Source organism: Astatotilapia calliptera, chromosome 3 (genome assembly GCF_964374335.1).
Source record: "Astatotilapia calliptera chromosome 3, fAstCal68.1, whole genome shotgun sequence".
Lineage (NCBI taxonomy): Eukaryota > Metazoa > Chordata > Actinopteri > Cichliformes > Cichlidae > Astatotilapia > Astatotilapia calliptera.
This window is the reverse complement of record NC_137424.1, coordinates 54,189,991-54,208,379: the sequence shown is the minus strand read 5'-3', so window position 1 is coordinate 54,208,379 and position 18,389 is coordinate 54,189,991. Positions and strand designations below refer to the sequence as shown.

The 18,389-nt window shown below is 38.8% G+C and overlaps 1 protein-coding gene across 1 annotated transcript; it reads right to left on the bottom strand.

The window, feature by feature from the left end:
- Positions 1-1,819: 1,819 nt before the first annotated feature.
- LOC113019235 (E3 ubiquitin-protein ligase TRIM21-like) lies at positions 1,820-18,389 on the bottom strand. The gene is made up of 15 exons (XM_026162792.2): positions 18,271-18,389; positions 14,692-14,836; positions 14,294-14,528; positions 13,461-13,681; positions 13,277-13,381; positions 12,415-12,510; positions 10,292-10,525; positions 9,314-9,461; positions 7,729-7,776; positions 7,501-7,527; positions 7,351-7,415; positions 7,075-7,185; positions 6,732-6,850; positions 2,431-2,527; positions 1,820-2,257 (listed from the first exon to the last, which is right to left on the bottom strand). Exons 2-15 carry the CDS (start codon positions 14,830-14,832, stop codon positions 2,105-2,107), a joined length of 1,800 nt encoding a protein of 599 aa, XP_026018577.1. The 5' UTR covers positions 14,833-14,836; positions 18,271-18,389; the 3' UTR covers positions 1,820-2,104.

The window sequence follows — 18,389 nt, the reverse complement described above, 5'->3', positions numbered from 1 at the left end:
AGGTGCCCAGGGAAGAAAAAAGAGAAAAGAAGAGGAGGAGAAACAAGAAAAAGACAGAGGTAGGTAACGTTAGCCTACATGAAATTATTTGTCTGAATGTGATAGTAACCTAAATTTTTAGCATTGAGCTAATGTTACATGATTCGCTAATTGATAGTGAATAAATAGCTAGTTAACTGTTTTAACGTCAGTTAATATTGTGGAGGGGGGGGGGGGGGGCTAAATTGTTATGGAAAATAATAATGTAACGTTAGGTAATTACAGTACTCCCACCTTTCCCACCATTCCTCATTTGTATTCATCTTTTAAGCAGGTGTTTTTTGTTTACATTGTTATTGCCTTCTGGTTAGCTAACGTTTACCCTGCAGGTAATAGTCACTTTTCCACCCCTGTATATATTATAGTTGTAAGCCTAGTTGTTAAAGTGCACATCATTAATGTTAATTAAGCAATATCACATGAGAGGGAATGCTGTTTTTTAATATGAGCACTGCTGTGATTCGGTCAAAGATAATCATAACATAACATTCTCATATGATATTATACTGTTACTTTGCATTCTGCTATTCAGCATTTCCCTGTAATGATGACAATAAATTGAATCTAATCTAATTTGCATATCAGTTAACATCATACATATATCTCTTTGGTTTTTCATTTATATTATATCATTTGATTTTATTCCTGGAATCATATGTTTTTATTATTAGACTTTGATACTCAGTGGTGTCACATACTCCTCTCTTCAGATGCACTGTTGAAGTTTCTAAATCCCACCCCTGGGCCATCTACCACATCTACCGCTGCTGCCTCCACTTCAGCAGCACAACCCAGCCATGATGCAGCAGCATCAAGCGGTCTTCCTGTTGCCTCCACCTCAGCAGCACAACCCACCAGTTTATATATATATATATATATATATATATATATATGTGTGTGTGTGTGTCAGCCACCTCCTGTACATGGATGACATCAAGCTGTATGCCAAGAGTGAACGAGACATCGATTCACTGATCCACACTACCAGGCTATACAGCAATGACATTGGAATGTCGTTCGGACTGGAGAAGTGTAGTCGAATGGTAACAAAGAGAGGGAAGGTAGTCAGAACTGAGGGGATATCCAGAAATCCTACCAGTGGCTGGACAAAGCTGGACTGAAAGACAGCACAGAGGCACTAATCATGGCAGCACAAGAACAAGCTCTGAGTACAAGAGCCATAGAGGCTGGGGTCTATCACACCAGGCAAGACCCCAGGTGCAGGCTGTGTAAAGGTGCCCCAGAGACAATCCAGCACATAACAGCATGAGCTTGAAGGATAAACCGCCCGCAGGGGCGTGCTGGGTGTTTTTTATTTTTATATATATATATATATATATATATATATATATATATATATATATGTATTTGTATTTGTATTTGTCTGTTTGTTTTGGTTGTTTTTTTATTTTTTGCCCTTTATCACCGTTCCTCTTCCCCGCTGTTTTTCTTTCACTACCTCTCTTTCTTTCTCCTTCTTTCCCCCAGTCATGCCTGTCCCGTGTGTAGCAAGTGAAAATAAAATAAACAATAAAAACAAAGGTGAATCAAATAGACCAATACAGCAAGGCCGGGATGGTCCATTTGGTAAAGTTAAGAATAAAAAACAAAAATTAAAATGAAAAGAAACCTCCAATTTCAGATATTTGAGGTTATTCTGAAAATAATGATACCAAACAAGGCAAGAAAAACTGTTTTAAAGGTGAAATCAAAAGTAGTCAAAAACAGTCATTTATACCCTGGACCCCAGAGGGGTAAAGCATGTTAGCTACCACTCACCGCTTGTTTGCAGGCTTTATTAAATGGAAAACTTCCACAATACATCCAAATGTAAGATATTTGTTTAATAGATTATCAGTTTCAAAATACATAAAAACATTTAACCTGTATGCATAAACTATTCAGTCTGACAACTGCGAGGTTTAAATCAATAGGGAATATTTATAGATATATACACAATTGGGGGAAAAACTGACTAAGCTTATATGTATGGAGAGCACATAAGTGCAAAGGCAGGAAAATAAAACTGAGAGGAAGAAATACAATATTATGCAACTTTTAGGTGTCACTCGGTCATCTTCACTGGCGTGATGATCAGTGGTAAATCGTTCCTTCCTGACTTGTTGGTGCAGGGGCTGAAGAAAGGGTAGAGGGTCTCATTGAAAATGTCATTAAAAGTATAGATGTGCATCTTAGCATCAACATTGTAGAAAGACACCTGCAAAGAAGAGAAACACACCTAAAGTAAAATTACATAAACAAGACAATAGTGAAAATATCTATATTTATAATATTTATCTATATGTAGCTAAATAAGTTTAAATTAAAGGGGGACTCAATTTGCCCATTCTTTATGAGACAGGTAAATTCCAATCATGTACACCTGCGCACCTGTCCATTTTCAAAGTCCACAAATATCCCGATCTTATGAAGTACAAGGTTCACTGGGACATCTGTGTAGGGTTGAGAACGAAAGCCAAACTTATTCCTGTGGGGAGAAATGACAAAGGGAAAGGAAATTAAAGATGAAAAATTTCTTCTAACATCAGTAGGTCTGATTTCATTTTAATCTGCATTATTGCAAAAGCATGGCATTTTCATGCATTTTTAAGGAACTTAAAAAAGTAAGACAACTATCAGGTAAAAGGGAAAAATTAAACAACTGAAAACATTCTTTGTGGGGGATTGCTAAAAAGACCAGCTTTTAAATCCAACATTTACATGTCATTGCTTTATTTTTACATTCAGCAAATGCTGGGAAACAGCATCAATCTGGAGTGTTTCTGTCCTTTTCATTAATACAAGTACAATGTTATGTCTCACAGTTCTGTTTGGTCTTCATCCTCTGCTAATTGAATTTTCTGTCTCATTATTGGCTAAATGTGAATGTATGCAAAGACGACACAAGAGTTCCCGTAGCTCTTCTGGGAGCTAGAGTCAACTAGAAAATGTCTTCTTGAGTGAGTCCTCTATGAAGAGGAGCCTTTCCTTGTTGTCAGTGGTCGCGGCTGCTACAGAGTGCTGGCAGCCTCATTTCCCTCGGCCTTAAAACTGCAAGGCGGCCTTGCTGCAACGCCAAAACACTGATGGTAAAATCACAGTGATCCCACCCACCATCAATGCGTCGGTTGCCCCCGGGAAAATCGTGGGGGTCACGGGAGATCCCGTCGGAACTATCGTCTGGATACCAAAGCTCCTAATAGCCAGGAGAATGTGATCCATTTCTTCAGTGAGTGAGCGGTAATCCTGCTAGGCCAGAGACAGGGAGTTGGCGAGGCCAGCTTGCACTGGAGCCAGCAACTGTTGGAGGAATATGTAAGTGAAGATGAATCCGTCATCATCCATTCCTAGCAAGGATAGCATACGTTCCATGAGCTTGAGAGGCCATCATCCAGGCCAGAGAGAGAGAGAGGAGTTTCTCAGCCCACTCTTCAACAGAGAGGGGGTAGCGAATGAGTGGTGTCATTCCCTTGGGTGGAGGGGATCCCGGAGGAAGGTCATCACATGACCCTCAGCAGATCGAGTAAGGCCACCACATGATGGTATTTCGTTTCGTTGGCTGAAACAGCCAAAAAAAAGAAAACTCAGCTTCAACGTGCACAAACCATGAAGGAGGTGGTGAAGCCAAAAATCCGGCAGCTTAAAAGCCACAGCAAAAGTTGAAACATACAGCTCAGCTATCACTTCCAAAATAAGTGAAGACAGAAAACCAAACAGCCATGGTGTTTGTAGGGTTACTGAAGTAGGGTTAACATGGTGGCTAGCTACACTGCTATCGTTAGCATATATAAACACTGTGAAGCTGGACGCCGAACGCTAACTTTTTTCCACTTGATAAAAGTTAACGTGAGGGTTCCCGAAGGTTCGGGACAAATGCAATCGCATGGCAAGATGCTGTAAACAGACCAAACTTTAGTCAGGAGAACAACTGAGATAATCCATCTACAGTACGAGGTTAGTCACTGCTGCATGGGCTGGTGTAGCCCAGTGGAATTGAGGTTCCACAGTTCTTCTTTTTCCTGTTCTGTCTAATCTATTTTTATAATTCTATATTTTATAATTCACTATAGTTTATTTGCTCTTCTTTGCCAAACCTATTCTCTATTGTGTCAAATCTGTCTATCAAATTTATTTTGCCATCCTTTCACCTTATTGGCTTAAACCATACATTCTTGCATGTGATTGGTTAGGAGAAGTAGATCCTGCCTCCTCATGCTTACTGAAGGACATTCCAAGTGCAGTGTAGATGAGGCTACAGTGAAAGGCTAAAACAAACAATCCCTGATTAATGAGGAAAAATACTTTCTGTAGTGGAAAAAAATAACAGCCTGTAACCAGTATTTGGTTCAGGAGGAGCAGAACGGAATCACCTAGAAAACCGGAGGTTGTTTATACGGAAATTATAGTACTTCCGACCGTCTTGATGAGTGTTGTAAAAGTTAGCATTGCTAGCTGATGTAGCGAGCATGGTGCCTTCTTCCCAAGTCTATCGGTGTGTGGGTAAGTTGGGTAGGCACTGATGAAGTTTTCAAAACAGTGTTTGGAGGATTAATATTAAATAATATTAATAAAAATTATTAATAAAAATTTGTTTTATGTCCAAGTTAACCATGTGATAGTCCTGCCTAAGCCAATGCTCTTTATTCCACTTTTATTCCTCTTTATTTGCATGCAAATGTTACTGCTGCTGCTGCAGGCAATGTGTAAAATGTGATTGAAGTCCCGTAGCTGGATATGGAGTATTACACAAATATTCTCCCCTGGCTTCTTCCCACAGTCCAAAGACATGCAGTTAGTGGGGATAGGTTAATTGATCAATTTAAATTACCCGTAGGCGTGAATGTGGGTGTCTGTCTCTGTGTGTTAGCCCTACAACAAACTGGCGACCTGTCCAGGGTGTCCCCCGCCTCTCGCCCTATGACAGCTGGGATAGGCTCCAGCGCCTATCCCATATAAAAATATGGTTTTGTACATGGAAAATTTGTTTAGAAATAAATGCTGATTAAAACTATATTGTAAGGTGAGTACAAGTCAGAAAAACTTGATAACTTTCTAGTTAAAGATAATGAGACTCCATAAAAAATAATTAAGACTTAATCAGTTCTTTCATTTCCAAAAAGAAAAGTCCACTGTTATGTGTTTTTCAGTGCTATACTATTTTATTAGTTCAATGGTTTATTTTCATTTTGTATAAGGATTGAAATGATGCAATGTCCATATGGTTAACATACTTGAATACACAAATATGTGTGTGAGCTCAATTCCAAAGCTGTATGTAATAAAGGTTTTTATTGTCATGCAGACTGGGTTTTTTTCCCCCTTCCATCCCATTTGTGGTTGTTCATGGATTTCAGATGTTGGAACTCTCCTCTGAGAGGAGATGTCGAACCATCCCAGGCCCTAGAATTTGTCTGCCGCAATGATCGTCCTTAGTTGATTTGAAGATTCGCGGTTTGGTAGAACACGCCCAGACCACATAACAGTGCTGACAGTAGAAAAAGACCTGAGGGTGCACCCACTAAATCTTCTTTTCTGATTTTTTTTTCTCATCTTCTTCTCCAAGAAAAAGCGAGCTTGACTTGACTTATTCTTCTGACTCTTGACTTGAGACTTTGTATCACTGACACCCATGTGGAGACTCAGAGACCCTTAACAGTAATTTTATGACTGAGATTGTTTAGGTTATAAATTGTTTTGCCAGCTATAGTTGTGTCTATGTTGCAGTGCTATCATTTGTGGGATAATACAGCGTTCTCCTCAACTCACCTACCTCCTGTAAACCATTCTCCCTTTAACACTACCTCACAAACCTAGAACTGGTCCACCAGAGGGTACATAGAAGCTCTGGTTAAACTGGGCTATAGTTACATTGTAAGGTTTTCAAACTGAGCTTTAAAATGAACAGTGATAATAAAAACTGAGAGAGGCTAACAGTGATCACTGGCTGTTTTTAGGGGGCTGTTCAGATTAAATAGAACAAGATACAAAGCATTAAAACATGTTAAAAACACAACAGCCTTAATAAACGCAAAGTAGTTTGGACCCAGAAGCAGGATTCATCAGGTCATCATTTAAAGATTGGATATACCACCTACTGTGAATGTTTTAATGGAGTACAGTTGTTATTATTGTCACGTGTCACAGCCAGTTTATGACCGTTAAAATAAATAAAATTCATATAAGAAATAAAATTGCCTTGTGTAAACTGTATATGGTGTTAAATAGGTCTATACTACAGTACTGCGCTGGACAATATGTTGCGGTCATAATTAAATGGAAGTGACTAAGTGACGATTTATCCACAAATACTGTTTAGCTTCTCTCAGACCTATATTGAAACTAAAAATATATATACAGACTGCAAATGGAGACCATTCACCTTCAAAGTGGAAGTTGTACCATATGAAACATGTTGACTGTAGCTCTGAGGTACAACTTTTACTTTGAAGGTGAACCTTCTCCCTTTCCAGTTTGTGTCACACCATAATGTTGTATTACCACAAGTAGTTAACCACATACTTGCAGAAACACACGAAAATCTGCAAGCAATTGTGGCAATCTTCTAGCAACCAAAGTGACAACAAGCAGCATGCTTCTGGGAACCACCGCCAACCATTTGGGAAATAAGCATTTTTCCTTCAGCTACAACGGCCAATAATTTGGAGAACTCTTCAACAATGTGTTTAACTCACTTGTCTCTTAAACTGAGGAACCAGAATCCATTGTCTGGGGTGTATTCAATCTTCCCCTTCCTGCTGACGGAATACTTGACCACACCCAGGTCCCAGTCAGTCTTCCCTGTCACGTCCACCTTTTCAAACCAAACAAACCACAATCCTTCACTCAAATAGTGAAACGCATGTAAGTCTGAAGAAGCCAAGATGTTTGGCCAACATTTGTTTATTTAGCACACAATTGTATCTTGTAATGAAAGCAGTATGGAATCAAGTTTAATCAACAATAAAGAACTGAATTATAATATATGAGCAATGATTTTCAAGACTTTTGACTCTTGGAAAGGGCAAACCCTCATACCTCCCAATAATGTTTTCCAGAAGAGATTGGCTCCCTCCCTATAACACAGACAACTTTTTCAAACCTCTCTGGGTTGTCTGGCACCAGTTGGTGTCGATCTCCACACCTCACCTGCAGAAATATACAATTTATAATTACAGCTCATTTCATGGAGATTTTACATCTTCTTTTTCTACTGTTCTCTATTTATGCTAAAAGAGAGGCTCCGAGACAAGAGGACACAGGAAGTCATTTCAGCATGATTGTAATGGTCTAGTAACTGAACAGGAGCCTCACACTTTTCAGGTCTGATGACAGCACCAGTCTTGGATGGGCGGTACTGGAGTCCAGAGTTACATCCACTGTGTTGAAAGAAGATGTAAAGAACTTCATTTTCTGTTGGTAATTCTGCTTTCATTAATTTTAGCTTGGATGAATGTCACTTACGTGCATATTCGTGTATTCCCTTTATCCCTGCAGACAAACAAAATTATATATATATATATATATATATATATATATATATATATATTATTAACAAAATACAGTGCTGCTGTTAAAACTCACCAGATACATTTGGATCTTAATTATCAACAAGGTTAAAGTGGATGAAGTTGTATACAGTATAACCGTTAAAAGAGCACTTGTTAAGGTGGAGAGGACATGTACACTCACTGGGCTGTGATCGAGAAGGACTGGGATCCAGTGTTTGTGCAGGAAAACCTGAACAGAAACAAGACAACAGGTGTAAGGAGCTAACATGAACCTTACTGTTTGGTCTGGTAATCCAGCAGAAATAGAAGTAACAGCTAATACAAACCTGCACCACCGGGGGGGGGGGGGGGGTATTTCATTGCTTAATGATTGTATCTGTAGTACTGTCTGGCTTGAACACTTAAAAATACTTAAAAAAATTCCTCTAGTGGCAATTTATAGCCTGCTCCAGAAAGACAGTCATTGATAGTTTAATGGTTTCTCCCAAGAACTTTATGGTGTGTGAATATATTTTATAATTCATCCATCTGAAAACTTATAAGGCTTAGAGTTGAGGGCATACTCTTGAGAGGGCTGCTAGGCCTAAACTTCTGTGTTGATGAGGAATTATTGGACAAATAACAGGTTTATTGTGTTTATTGACTAGACATGCAAAGCACAGTGCATGGGCACCCATTGGGGCATGCTCATGCCACAGTGTAATGTGCATTTGTGCAATGAAGAGACAGGGAATCACAGGAAGTAGTGACATATAGTACACAAGAAGACCATGAATAGCCAATAAAAAACAATTGCATAGTACATGCAAATTAGTGAAAAAGCTCAATACAGGTTTTGGAGCCATTTGCTGAATCTCCACGCTGCTTTCTACGTGAAAGATCTCTTAAAGTAGAGTTTTTTTCACTTGCGTGTTTTTAATAAGATTATCTGACTGATTATCTTCTAGCTGGTGCCTTTTGGGTCATCACAGCGGATCATCTGCCACCACCTCACCCTACCCCTAGCATTCTCTTCTATTATACTCACACTAACCAACTTCACTACATCCATGAATCTTCTCTTAGGGGATATTCTTCCTCATCCCTATCAGCTTCATCTTCAATATCCTTTATTCAGTAAACCCACCATCCACCCACCTCCTCTTCAAATGTGCAAACTATCTCAGCCTTGCCTCTCTGGGCTTGTCTAGATCCTAGATTGTAGATTGCACTTAATCTACTCATTTTTAATTCTGTTCATGCCCAATAAAAATCTTAACATCTTCAATTACCCCTGACACTTGTCTTCACCCACTTCACCCTACCTGCACTCTCTTCCACACCTCTCTTGTCCAATGTCTGTTGAATATACCCCGATGTGTGGTATGGGTCATAAAAAGTTTGTGTCTGCATTTTGGTGATCAGAATTATAGTATTCTATTGTTCTCCTACTTAGCACTAATTAACATATGGGTATCTGTGCATTACACTGGTACAGTTTATGGATGCAGCTTATTACCCAGACCAGCATTAGCTGAGTATTTAGCATTTCACTTGCAGCTACAGAAAAACACAAAAGCATCAGCCAAGAAATTTATTTAAAGTTTCTTTTTTATATAACAGCCAGACTCTGTTATCTATCGCCTAAATGTGTTTTGAGAGTTGTTGGGTTTTTTTGCTCCGTATGTTGAGTCTGAACTAATTAAAAATTCCCTGTTCTCGCAGATTTTGTGTCTTCTTTGTATATTATATGTGTAAACCAGCTGAATGCTTTTCATTACACTGACCTTTTTCTGTGATATTCTTCAGCTCTTTGGCAAACTTCTCCACCTGAGCTAATATAGACATGTAAATGGACTCTGTCCCCAGGTCAGAATTCACCGACACTTTGTACCAGTCTTTGGTAGGTGGAGGGCTGGACAGAATTGGGAACGTCTAGGGAGCAGGTGGAAAGAAATGTTAGAAATTTTTTCCTGTCAGTATTTACCAAAATGCCAACTCTTCCTACAGGATCAGGAGTTGAGCATCAAAGCTTATCAGACATTAAGTCACCGTCACGTTGCCAAGCAACCACCTAATAATAGACTAAAATGTTCCTTACACAACAAACGGGCACTTATGTGCTCTTATAAAAGCTTACAAAAGCTTTGTGTCACTCATTTGATGTCAGTGACATATAATTTGGCAAATATTGAATATAATCATTTTTGAAATCTCCAATCTGTGAAGTGTACATTACATCTCTTTTCACCCTAACTTATCAAGTCAAGTTTACTTTATTTAGAAACTATATGAGTAGTTTAATGTTTGCTTCAGTAAAAGTATAAATATACTTAAGGTAATAGGATTTCAATCCACGTGAATTTGACCTTAAACAGATTGTTGTCACATGCATGTTATGTATATGTATAGGTAAACCAAAAGCCATACAAGTATACACCCATATAGTATATCTTTTACTATATTCTAGATAAACAAATCATGCATATTAATTTTTCACTATATACTTAATGGGCCTGGCCAGTGTCTGACCAATGAGTGCATTAGTATGCCTTAATGATACATGCAAATGCATTTTGATGTATAAGAACATTTTGTCAGTTCTGTGGTTATCTGCTATTTATTTGTATAAATAACATTTACCACCTCTACTTTTTTACTTTCCTCAGTCTGATTCAGTATGTCAGTTTGCCAACAGCACAAAACAAATAGTATTGGAACATGGGCGTGTACTAGCATCTTCACATTCATCCTTAAATTCTCACTTTCACACAGTATAAATGATCATCTGATTGGGCAAGCTTGGAAAGCTCGCTTTGTCTCTTCTTTAGTTGTTCGATCTCCTGTTCCAGCTGCCTTGTCATGGATTCAGCATGGCGCTGTGCCACCTTCCGGCTGATCTCCATCGCCTCCACCAGCTCTGCCTGGGAACGTTCAATGAAACAAACCAAACTCGAGAATAGAGAAACGCTGCCCGCCGTCTCTCGGTCCACTGCCAGCTGGAAAGTTAGACAGAGTGATATGAGATACATGATTGTTTAATTTGTTTTGGTTTAAAATATATATTAATCTCCCCTGTAAATAAAAATTCTCACATCACATGGAAATATGCAGCATCTGTGAATTGCAGCTCAGATTTCAAATGTAAGGAACCTAAATTTTGCTACAACTAAAAATCTAAGAACATGTGCAAAATGTCTAGAAATCCTAAAATGCAAGGTAAAAAGTTAGAAACATAAAATCTTTACCAAAGTTTGAATAATGTAATTAAAACTTGAGAGTGTTTCATAAATGATTTTGTTGTTTAGAAAAACATAATGTTGGAAAAATATATATATATTTTTAACTTAAAATGTAATATGTGGATTTGGTAATCAGATATAAATTGTAGATCAGGGAAATACACCTGCACTTTTATGTAAAATTGGCTATAGATATTGTTTAATAAGCTCCCAACATGTAGAAATACATAATTTAAGTTTGAAAAATTCAATTCAATTTTATTTATACAACAACAGTCGCCTCAAGGTGCATTATATTGTAAGGTATTGTTAGGGTCCCTGGGTCGTTGACCCAGTGTTTTGTGTTTTTGGTTCTTTGATTTTGTTATTTCATTATATTCTAGCTTTGCTTTATGGGTTTTAGGATCATTCTTAGTTTAGGTTCTCTGGGTGGGGTTGGTTAGAGCTTTAGTGTTCTGGTTTTCTGTCTGTGTTCCTTAGTTGCTGTCTCCCCTGTCTGCTGTATCCCCACATCCAGTCAGTGTCTGTGTCTGTCCTGGTCCCACGTCTCTGTTCCCTCTGTTGTAGTGCTTGCATGTGAGTCTGTGTCTTTTGTTCAGTCTGTGTTTTGGGTTTCCTGTTTTACTTTGAAAGTCCATGTCTCATGTTAATGTGTTTGGTTTTGCTTCTCCTTTGTCTTGTTAGGCCTGATTTGCCCCAGCTGTGTTTCCCTCCTGTTGCCCATTCCCTGATTGCTCCCTCTATGTATTTAAGCCCTGTGTTTCAGTTTGTCAGTGTCGCTATCTACCGTTTATTTTGCTGTGTGTTTTGTCAGTCCACCGGTGTTAGTTTATTTGATTTTTTCCCAGTTATGTTATGTTTGAGTTCAGCATTAAAGCTGTTTTGGTTTAAGTTTGTCTCTGGAGTCTGCACCTTGGGTCCTATTCCTGTCCGCACACAGCCGTCACACAACAGGTATACCCTACAATATTACACAGAAAAACCCCAATAATTATATGACCCCCTATGAGCAAGCACTTTGGCAACAGTGGGAAGGAAAAACTCCCTTTTAACAGGATGAAACCTCTGGCAGAACCAGGGTCAGGGAAGGGCAGCCATCAGGTGCGAACATAAAAAGGGAAATTGAAATAGAAATTGTTTAACACCGCGGTCCCCAATCCCCAGGCCATGACCAGTACTGGTCCATGAGTCATTTGTTACGGGCCGCGGGAGTTGAGGCTGTGAAATTTATGGTATTCAGGGTTTTTATCATTAACTCGGTTTCCCTGGGTCTTTTCCCATGTTGTAGTTGTGAGTCTTATATTGAAAGAAATGTTACCATAGTGACCAGAGAGCATTAAGGGGCAGAAAGGAGGATGTTTACTCTCAATGTTGTTGGCGCATTTCAGGAGGACGCTGCTAATAAAGTTACACAAATACACACTGAATTCGCTAAATAGCACAGTTTTTGTCTTGGTCGTATAATTTTATTTTTTTGCATTGATCCTTGACACCTTAAAGGCCGGTCCGTGAAAATATTGTGTGACGTTAAACCAGTGCAAAAAGGTTGGGGACTGCTGGTTTAACAAAAACCTTGAAGTGATATGAGGATTTACAGGTTTTACCATGCACCTGTGGTCTTACACAAGAATGTGTTTGTGTTTTACCTCCAGCTCTGTCACTGACATATTTATCTCTTCGATCTTGTTGATTCTCTCGATAATCATGTCCTGGATTGTCCGCTCTGACACAGTCAGCAGTGTCTAAAATACACAGACATTCATGTTACACAGTACTGACTTCACTTGACCTTCAACCTATTGGTGTTCTGAAACAGACGTGGGGAACAAGGGTGGATCTGTTTGTGATAATGTATGTCAGACAGTAGTCAATGAGCATATCTTACAAAATACCTCCTTCTGGAAACAAATAATCACTACATAACTTCATATTATATGCAGCATGACCTGAAACCAAATGTTTAAAAATGATATATTGAATAGAAACAGTGTAGAGCAAGGGTAAGCAACTCCAGGCCTCGAGGGCCGGTGTCCTGCAGGTTTTAGATCTCACCCTGGTTCAACACACATGAATCAAATGATTAGTTCATTACCAGGCCTCTAGAGAACTTCAAGACATGTTGAGGAGGTAATTTAACCAATTAAATTAGATGTGTTGGATCAAGGACAGATCTAAAACCTGCAGGACACTGAGGCCTGGAGTTGCCCACCCCTGCTGTCGAGGAACATAGATTCTATGTATTTGACTCATTTTCTGTTATCAAACTGCTCCACTGTCTAAGAATTTAGGCTCAGATGTTAAATCATTTTTAACAGATTTTTTTTAAAAAATGGTCTAGTTCGTTCATGCCAGAACTTCATACTATCACATGTCAGTTATCACCTGCTTTTTAGCAATTCTTTGTTACTCCAATAAAAAACATTATTCTGTTTTTTTTTAACATGGAAACTTCCCTAACCTAATCCATCTGTCCTTTGTATCTATCTTTTTCTGTTTTAATTTTCAAACCTTGGTTTCCATCCATTCGGTTTCAACGGTCACTGTGTCATGGTCTGGATGATCCTCCATCTCGCATTCAGGACAAATGCACACCTGGTCACTCCTACAGAAAATCTGAAGCCCATTGCATATGATTTTTATTTGGTCTTCTTTAAGGACTTCATTCAACAGGTGCAGAAGGTGAACGTTTTACCAATATTGGCCTGTTGTGGATCTCACAAAGAGGGACATTGTGGCTCATCTCAGTCCCACTCAGCGTGTACCTCCTCCTCCGGGTATGTGGTCGGTGGGAAACCTTAGGACCTGCCACATAGGTTTCATTCAATGCATCACTGAAACTGTGGTTTGGCACTGAGGATGCTCGTGAGTCCTTGACTGGAGGAAAGGACGTTGAGATTGAGTCACTTTCCAAGCCTGAAGATGAAAAAAATATCAGGGATTTTCAGGTTAGTCAGTCGCTTTAGTGAAAAGTCAAATATCTATTTGGATACACAATGCTGACATTTTGTAGAGCCATTCATTGACCCTAGATCTTTGTTCAAGTACAGTTGTGGTCAGAGGTTTACATACACTCATCATGGGCATGAATCACATGTTAACATTCTGCTAATCATGATTTCTTTGAACTGCTGTTTTTTTCTGGATGGAATAATTATTCAGCATTCATCTTTCGTAATCCACAAAAGGTGAAAGTACACATTCAATTTAATTAAATGTAATTCAATTCAATTCAGATTTATTCATACAGAGCCAATTCGGAACAACAGTCGCCTCAAGGTGCTTTATATTGTAAGGTAGTTACTGTTTGGCAACAGTGGGAAGGAAAAACTCCCTTGTAACAGGAAGAAACCTCTGTCAGTAGTCTTGTATAAGTTTGCTGTTGTGCAACATAATTATGACAGGACAGTCATTTACCAAGTACTCTGAATTGCCTACTCTGAAATCTGAGAACTCCTCCAGATTGTACTTGAGCTTTGAAAAGTACTCTATAAATTATTACAGACGGAAACACAGAAGTTTTCTTACTCCGAGAAAAGGTCTGGTGAGTCTTTCGCACAGGGTGACACAGCTTTTTCTTCAGTTCATCAAATAAATGGCTTGACGGGCTTCCATGCCCTCCAGTTCCCTTTCTTCCACTCTTATTCTTTACTACTCCATTTTTCATAGATTTATACTGGTCAGTGATCTCTCGTAGTGTTCTGTTAATCTGGAGGTCTGGTCGCTTTTCAAAGCTCTTTTTACACAGAGGACACTTGAAAACCTGGAAGGAAAGATGGAAATAAGATATAAGTAAAGATGGAAACAATAGAAACAAAAAGGACATCAGCAGGAATGACGAAAATATGTTAAATAACTTCTCTGAACGTCAACAGAAAGTAAGGGAATGAAAAAGCTGAAAATGAAGGAAATCAAAAAAATAAGACCTTAGCTCCATTCCAGTATTTGGTGATGCATTGCATGCAGAAGCTATGTCCACATGGTGTGGATGCAGGGTTGGTGAATACATCAAGGCATATGGAGCACTGGAACTGTTCTTCACATAAAAAACTGTCATATAGAGACATCTTTCTGGAAGCAAAAGAGAGATGCAAACAATCTTTAGGAGAGTTTCAACATATGGATGATAACATTTGTGATTTTAAGCAACATAAACCACATAACTGATTTGGTTTATGTTGGTTTGGTTTATTTCAGTGACTAAGCAGTCACTGGAGAACCTTCTCCAGTGTGATGATTTGGCAAATTTACTGCTGTATGCTCTCAATCGTATTGGTGGCATAAATAATAAAGGATGGGATAATGGTGCACCTTACATGGTATTTCATCTGGCTGTTCACACAAGTAAACTTGATGCACTTCGTCAAAGGTTTCACTTGTCTTTTACACAAAAGGTGTCCTTTGGCATTTGTACTCTGACAAACCACGTCAAGGCATGTCAGAGGAACAGATCTGTCACTCCCAGCTGTCACTTGTATTTCAACTTTGGAATAAAAAACTGCTGGATTATAGTAAAATCATAAAAGCTGATCAAATGTAGCTCCCGATCCTTTAATCCAATTTAACCGAGGTATTGCTTACAGTGTAGTGAAATAAAACCTTCACAGATTGTCATGTGCGTAAACAGAAAAACATCAATTCTGACGGAGTATACTGCCCCCTACTGGCTCAAGTATTTGTTATTCCCCAGCTTTAAGCTTTAATTCCTCTCTTCACTCAAAACATGTTAAACTAAAGCCTTCTAAATATCCAGCTGTCAAGTTTTTTTCTACATGTGTCACTTTCTGATTGAATATGTAATTGTGTGTGTGATACTTTTACTATCACACTTGACCTTTGAAACACTTTTGCTCATAATCAAGCTCATCATGTTATCTGAGGTGATAACCTTCCGTCTCAGGTAGCTGCTGGGAGGACTTCTCACTAACCACTGATAACAACTTCATTAAGACTTTCTTCAGAGAACAACTGAGGCTTCTGTAACGTAGCTTTTGTCCCGCAACTGTGCTCAGTCCCTGAAAACACAAAATTGTCTTATTGTGTCATATGCTCTGATCAGCGTGTCGGGTTGAATTTATCACTAGGTGATGCTAGTTGTACTTTGGGTGTTTGGTGTGTTTTAATGTGAGTGCTGTTTGACTTTTTTAAACAAGTGAAACCCAAGAGAGGAGCAAAGAGTCATGAAGCAGTTATCTAACAAGCTATTTATTTATTATGAGAATCAATGCATAGAAGTCATGTTTAAATTTAGTGTATCAAATGTCTAGCAACAAAATAACAGGGTTAAGATGGTAAATGGCCTGTATTTATATAGCGCTTTACTAGTCCCTAAGGACCCCAAAGCGCTTTACATATCCAGCCATCCACCCATTCACACACACATTCACACACTGGTAATGACAAGCTACATTGTAGCCACAGCCACCCTGGGGCGCACTGACAGAGGCGAGGCTGCCGGACACTGGCGCCACCGGGCCCTCTGACCACCACCAGTAGGCAACGGGTGAAGTGTCTTGCCCAAGGACACAACGACCGAGACTGTCCAAGCCAGGGCTCGAACTGGTAACCTTCCGATTACAAGGCGAACTCCCTCACACATATCTCTCTTTGATGACTAAAATCTGAACAGTATGGTCAGAAGATTTCAGGAATGAAGTTGATCGAGATTTTGTTCAGAACCCACAGGTACAGGTTTATCTTTATACAGGTAACATTTGAGCAGACTCATGTTGGGCAACACATTTCACAAATACTTCTGAAAGTTGATTTTCACGGGAAGCCATGCATAATTCTGTCTCATGTGTAAACTTCTCATGCTAGCCTATCCTGTTTCAGAGTTTTATGGGGCTGGACAGTATTGTTATTGTTCTGCAGTTAAATCCCAGGATGGTTCATCTGTCTGTCCCACAGCTACTACATGCAGGTCAGGTATTTGTTTTGTGAGGGAGGGAAATACATGCACAAGTGTGAAATCCTGCAGGTTAAAGAGAGCTAGTTATTTGTCAAAAGAAACTAGTACCATTGTCAAATATTCGATTTTTTTGCTTGAGTCATCAACCATGAGTTGAATCGTGCTCAATTCATGAGCATTGAGATAATGATTTACTACTAGAAATTGTTATATGAGCAAGGAAAGATGCAGATTACAGGCTCCATTTAGGACAAAAATCAAAAGCTTAAAAAAATCCTCTTAGCACGTTTCCTAGATAAACATATAACTAACTTTCCTAATTTTGGCATTAAAACATTTGTCAGGGGTTCTTATGGAAGAGGGAACAAAAGAGGAATTATATCCAAAATTAAAAAACAGTGTGTTCATCATCTTGGTTTGCAGCCAAGAGATGATTACAAAGCACAATTATCATGATTATGCTCAATCTTTAACTTCCATTAAGAAGGTCATACCCACAAAGCACAAAGTAGCTGAAGTAAACAACATTACAGCCATAATATGACTCAGCTAAAATTCTAAAATCCACAGAATAAACCACTAAAGTGCCCACAAATATGTGGAGCATGTTTGGTGTTCTGGTAGCTGCAAAACCATTGCAAAATGTTATCTCACTGCTTGAAAATTATCCTTGGAGATGGGATGGTTGGGGTTTGGAGATCTAAGAATTCTTCAACTTTTCTGTGGTTTATATGATCCAAATCCAAATCGAATTTATTTATAAACTACATTTAAAAACAGAAAGTTTGCCCAAAGTGCTGTACAGAAAAACAAAAACAAGACAAAAAACAAACGATAAGACCACTCACATTCAAACACGTACATAAAATAAAACAAAGACACATCAACATCAACTCACACCGGTCCAAAAAAGAAGTGTGTCCAAAAGAGACTTAAAAACTGCCTATTATTTACAGGCAATGCATTCCAAAGTTTGGGAACCACAATTGAAAAAGCTTCTTCTCCTCTAAGCTTCAGCCTAGTTTTTGGGACAACCAAAGGCAGCTGATCTGTGGGCCTGCGAGGGAAGTACATCAGAATAGTATGGAGAAGCAAGACCATTTAAGCATTTATAAGTCAACATTAGGACTTTGAAATTAATTCTATGATAAACAGGAAGCCAGTTAAAGGAGGGAATGAAAGGTGAGATATTTCCATGCCTGTGTGCCAGTTAAGAGACTGGCAGCAGCATTTTGTACAAGCTGAAGATGTGAGAGGGATGCTTGGCTGACTCCAGCATAAAGTGCATTGCAATAGTCAAGCCGAGTTGAGATAAGGCATGTATTATTTTCTCAAAGTCATGCCCTGACAAAATTGGCTTAAGCTTTGCCTTAATTGGAAAAAGCTTTTTTGCAACTCAGAACTGATTTGTTTACTAAATTTAAAATCCAAATCCATTATGGCTCCAAGATTCGTTACATGCTGTTTGATGAGTGACCCAAACTATTACATTTTACTCCTAAATCTCACTAATCAACATATGCCAGAAAAACAACAAGCACAGCCTCGTATTACAAGAAATACACAAAATAATAACTAAAGGAAAATGTGATACCTTAATGCAGGTAAGGTGGACAGCACAGAAATCCAGAGATGTCCCACCTTGGCCGCTCACACTCTCAATTATGAGGTGTCTCGGTGTGTGTACGTGCATAAGTAGTGTGTTCGAGAAAG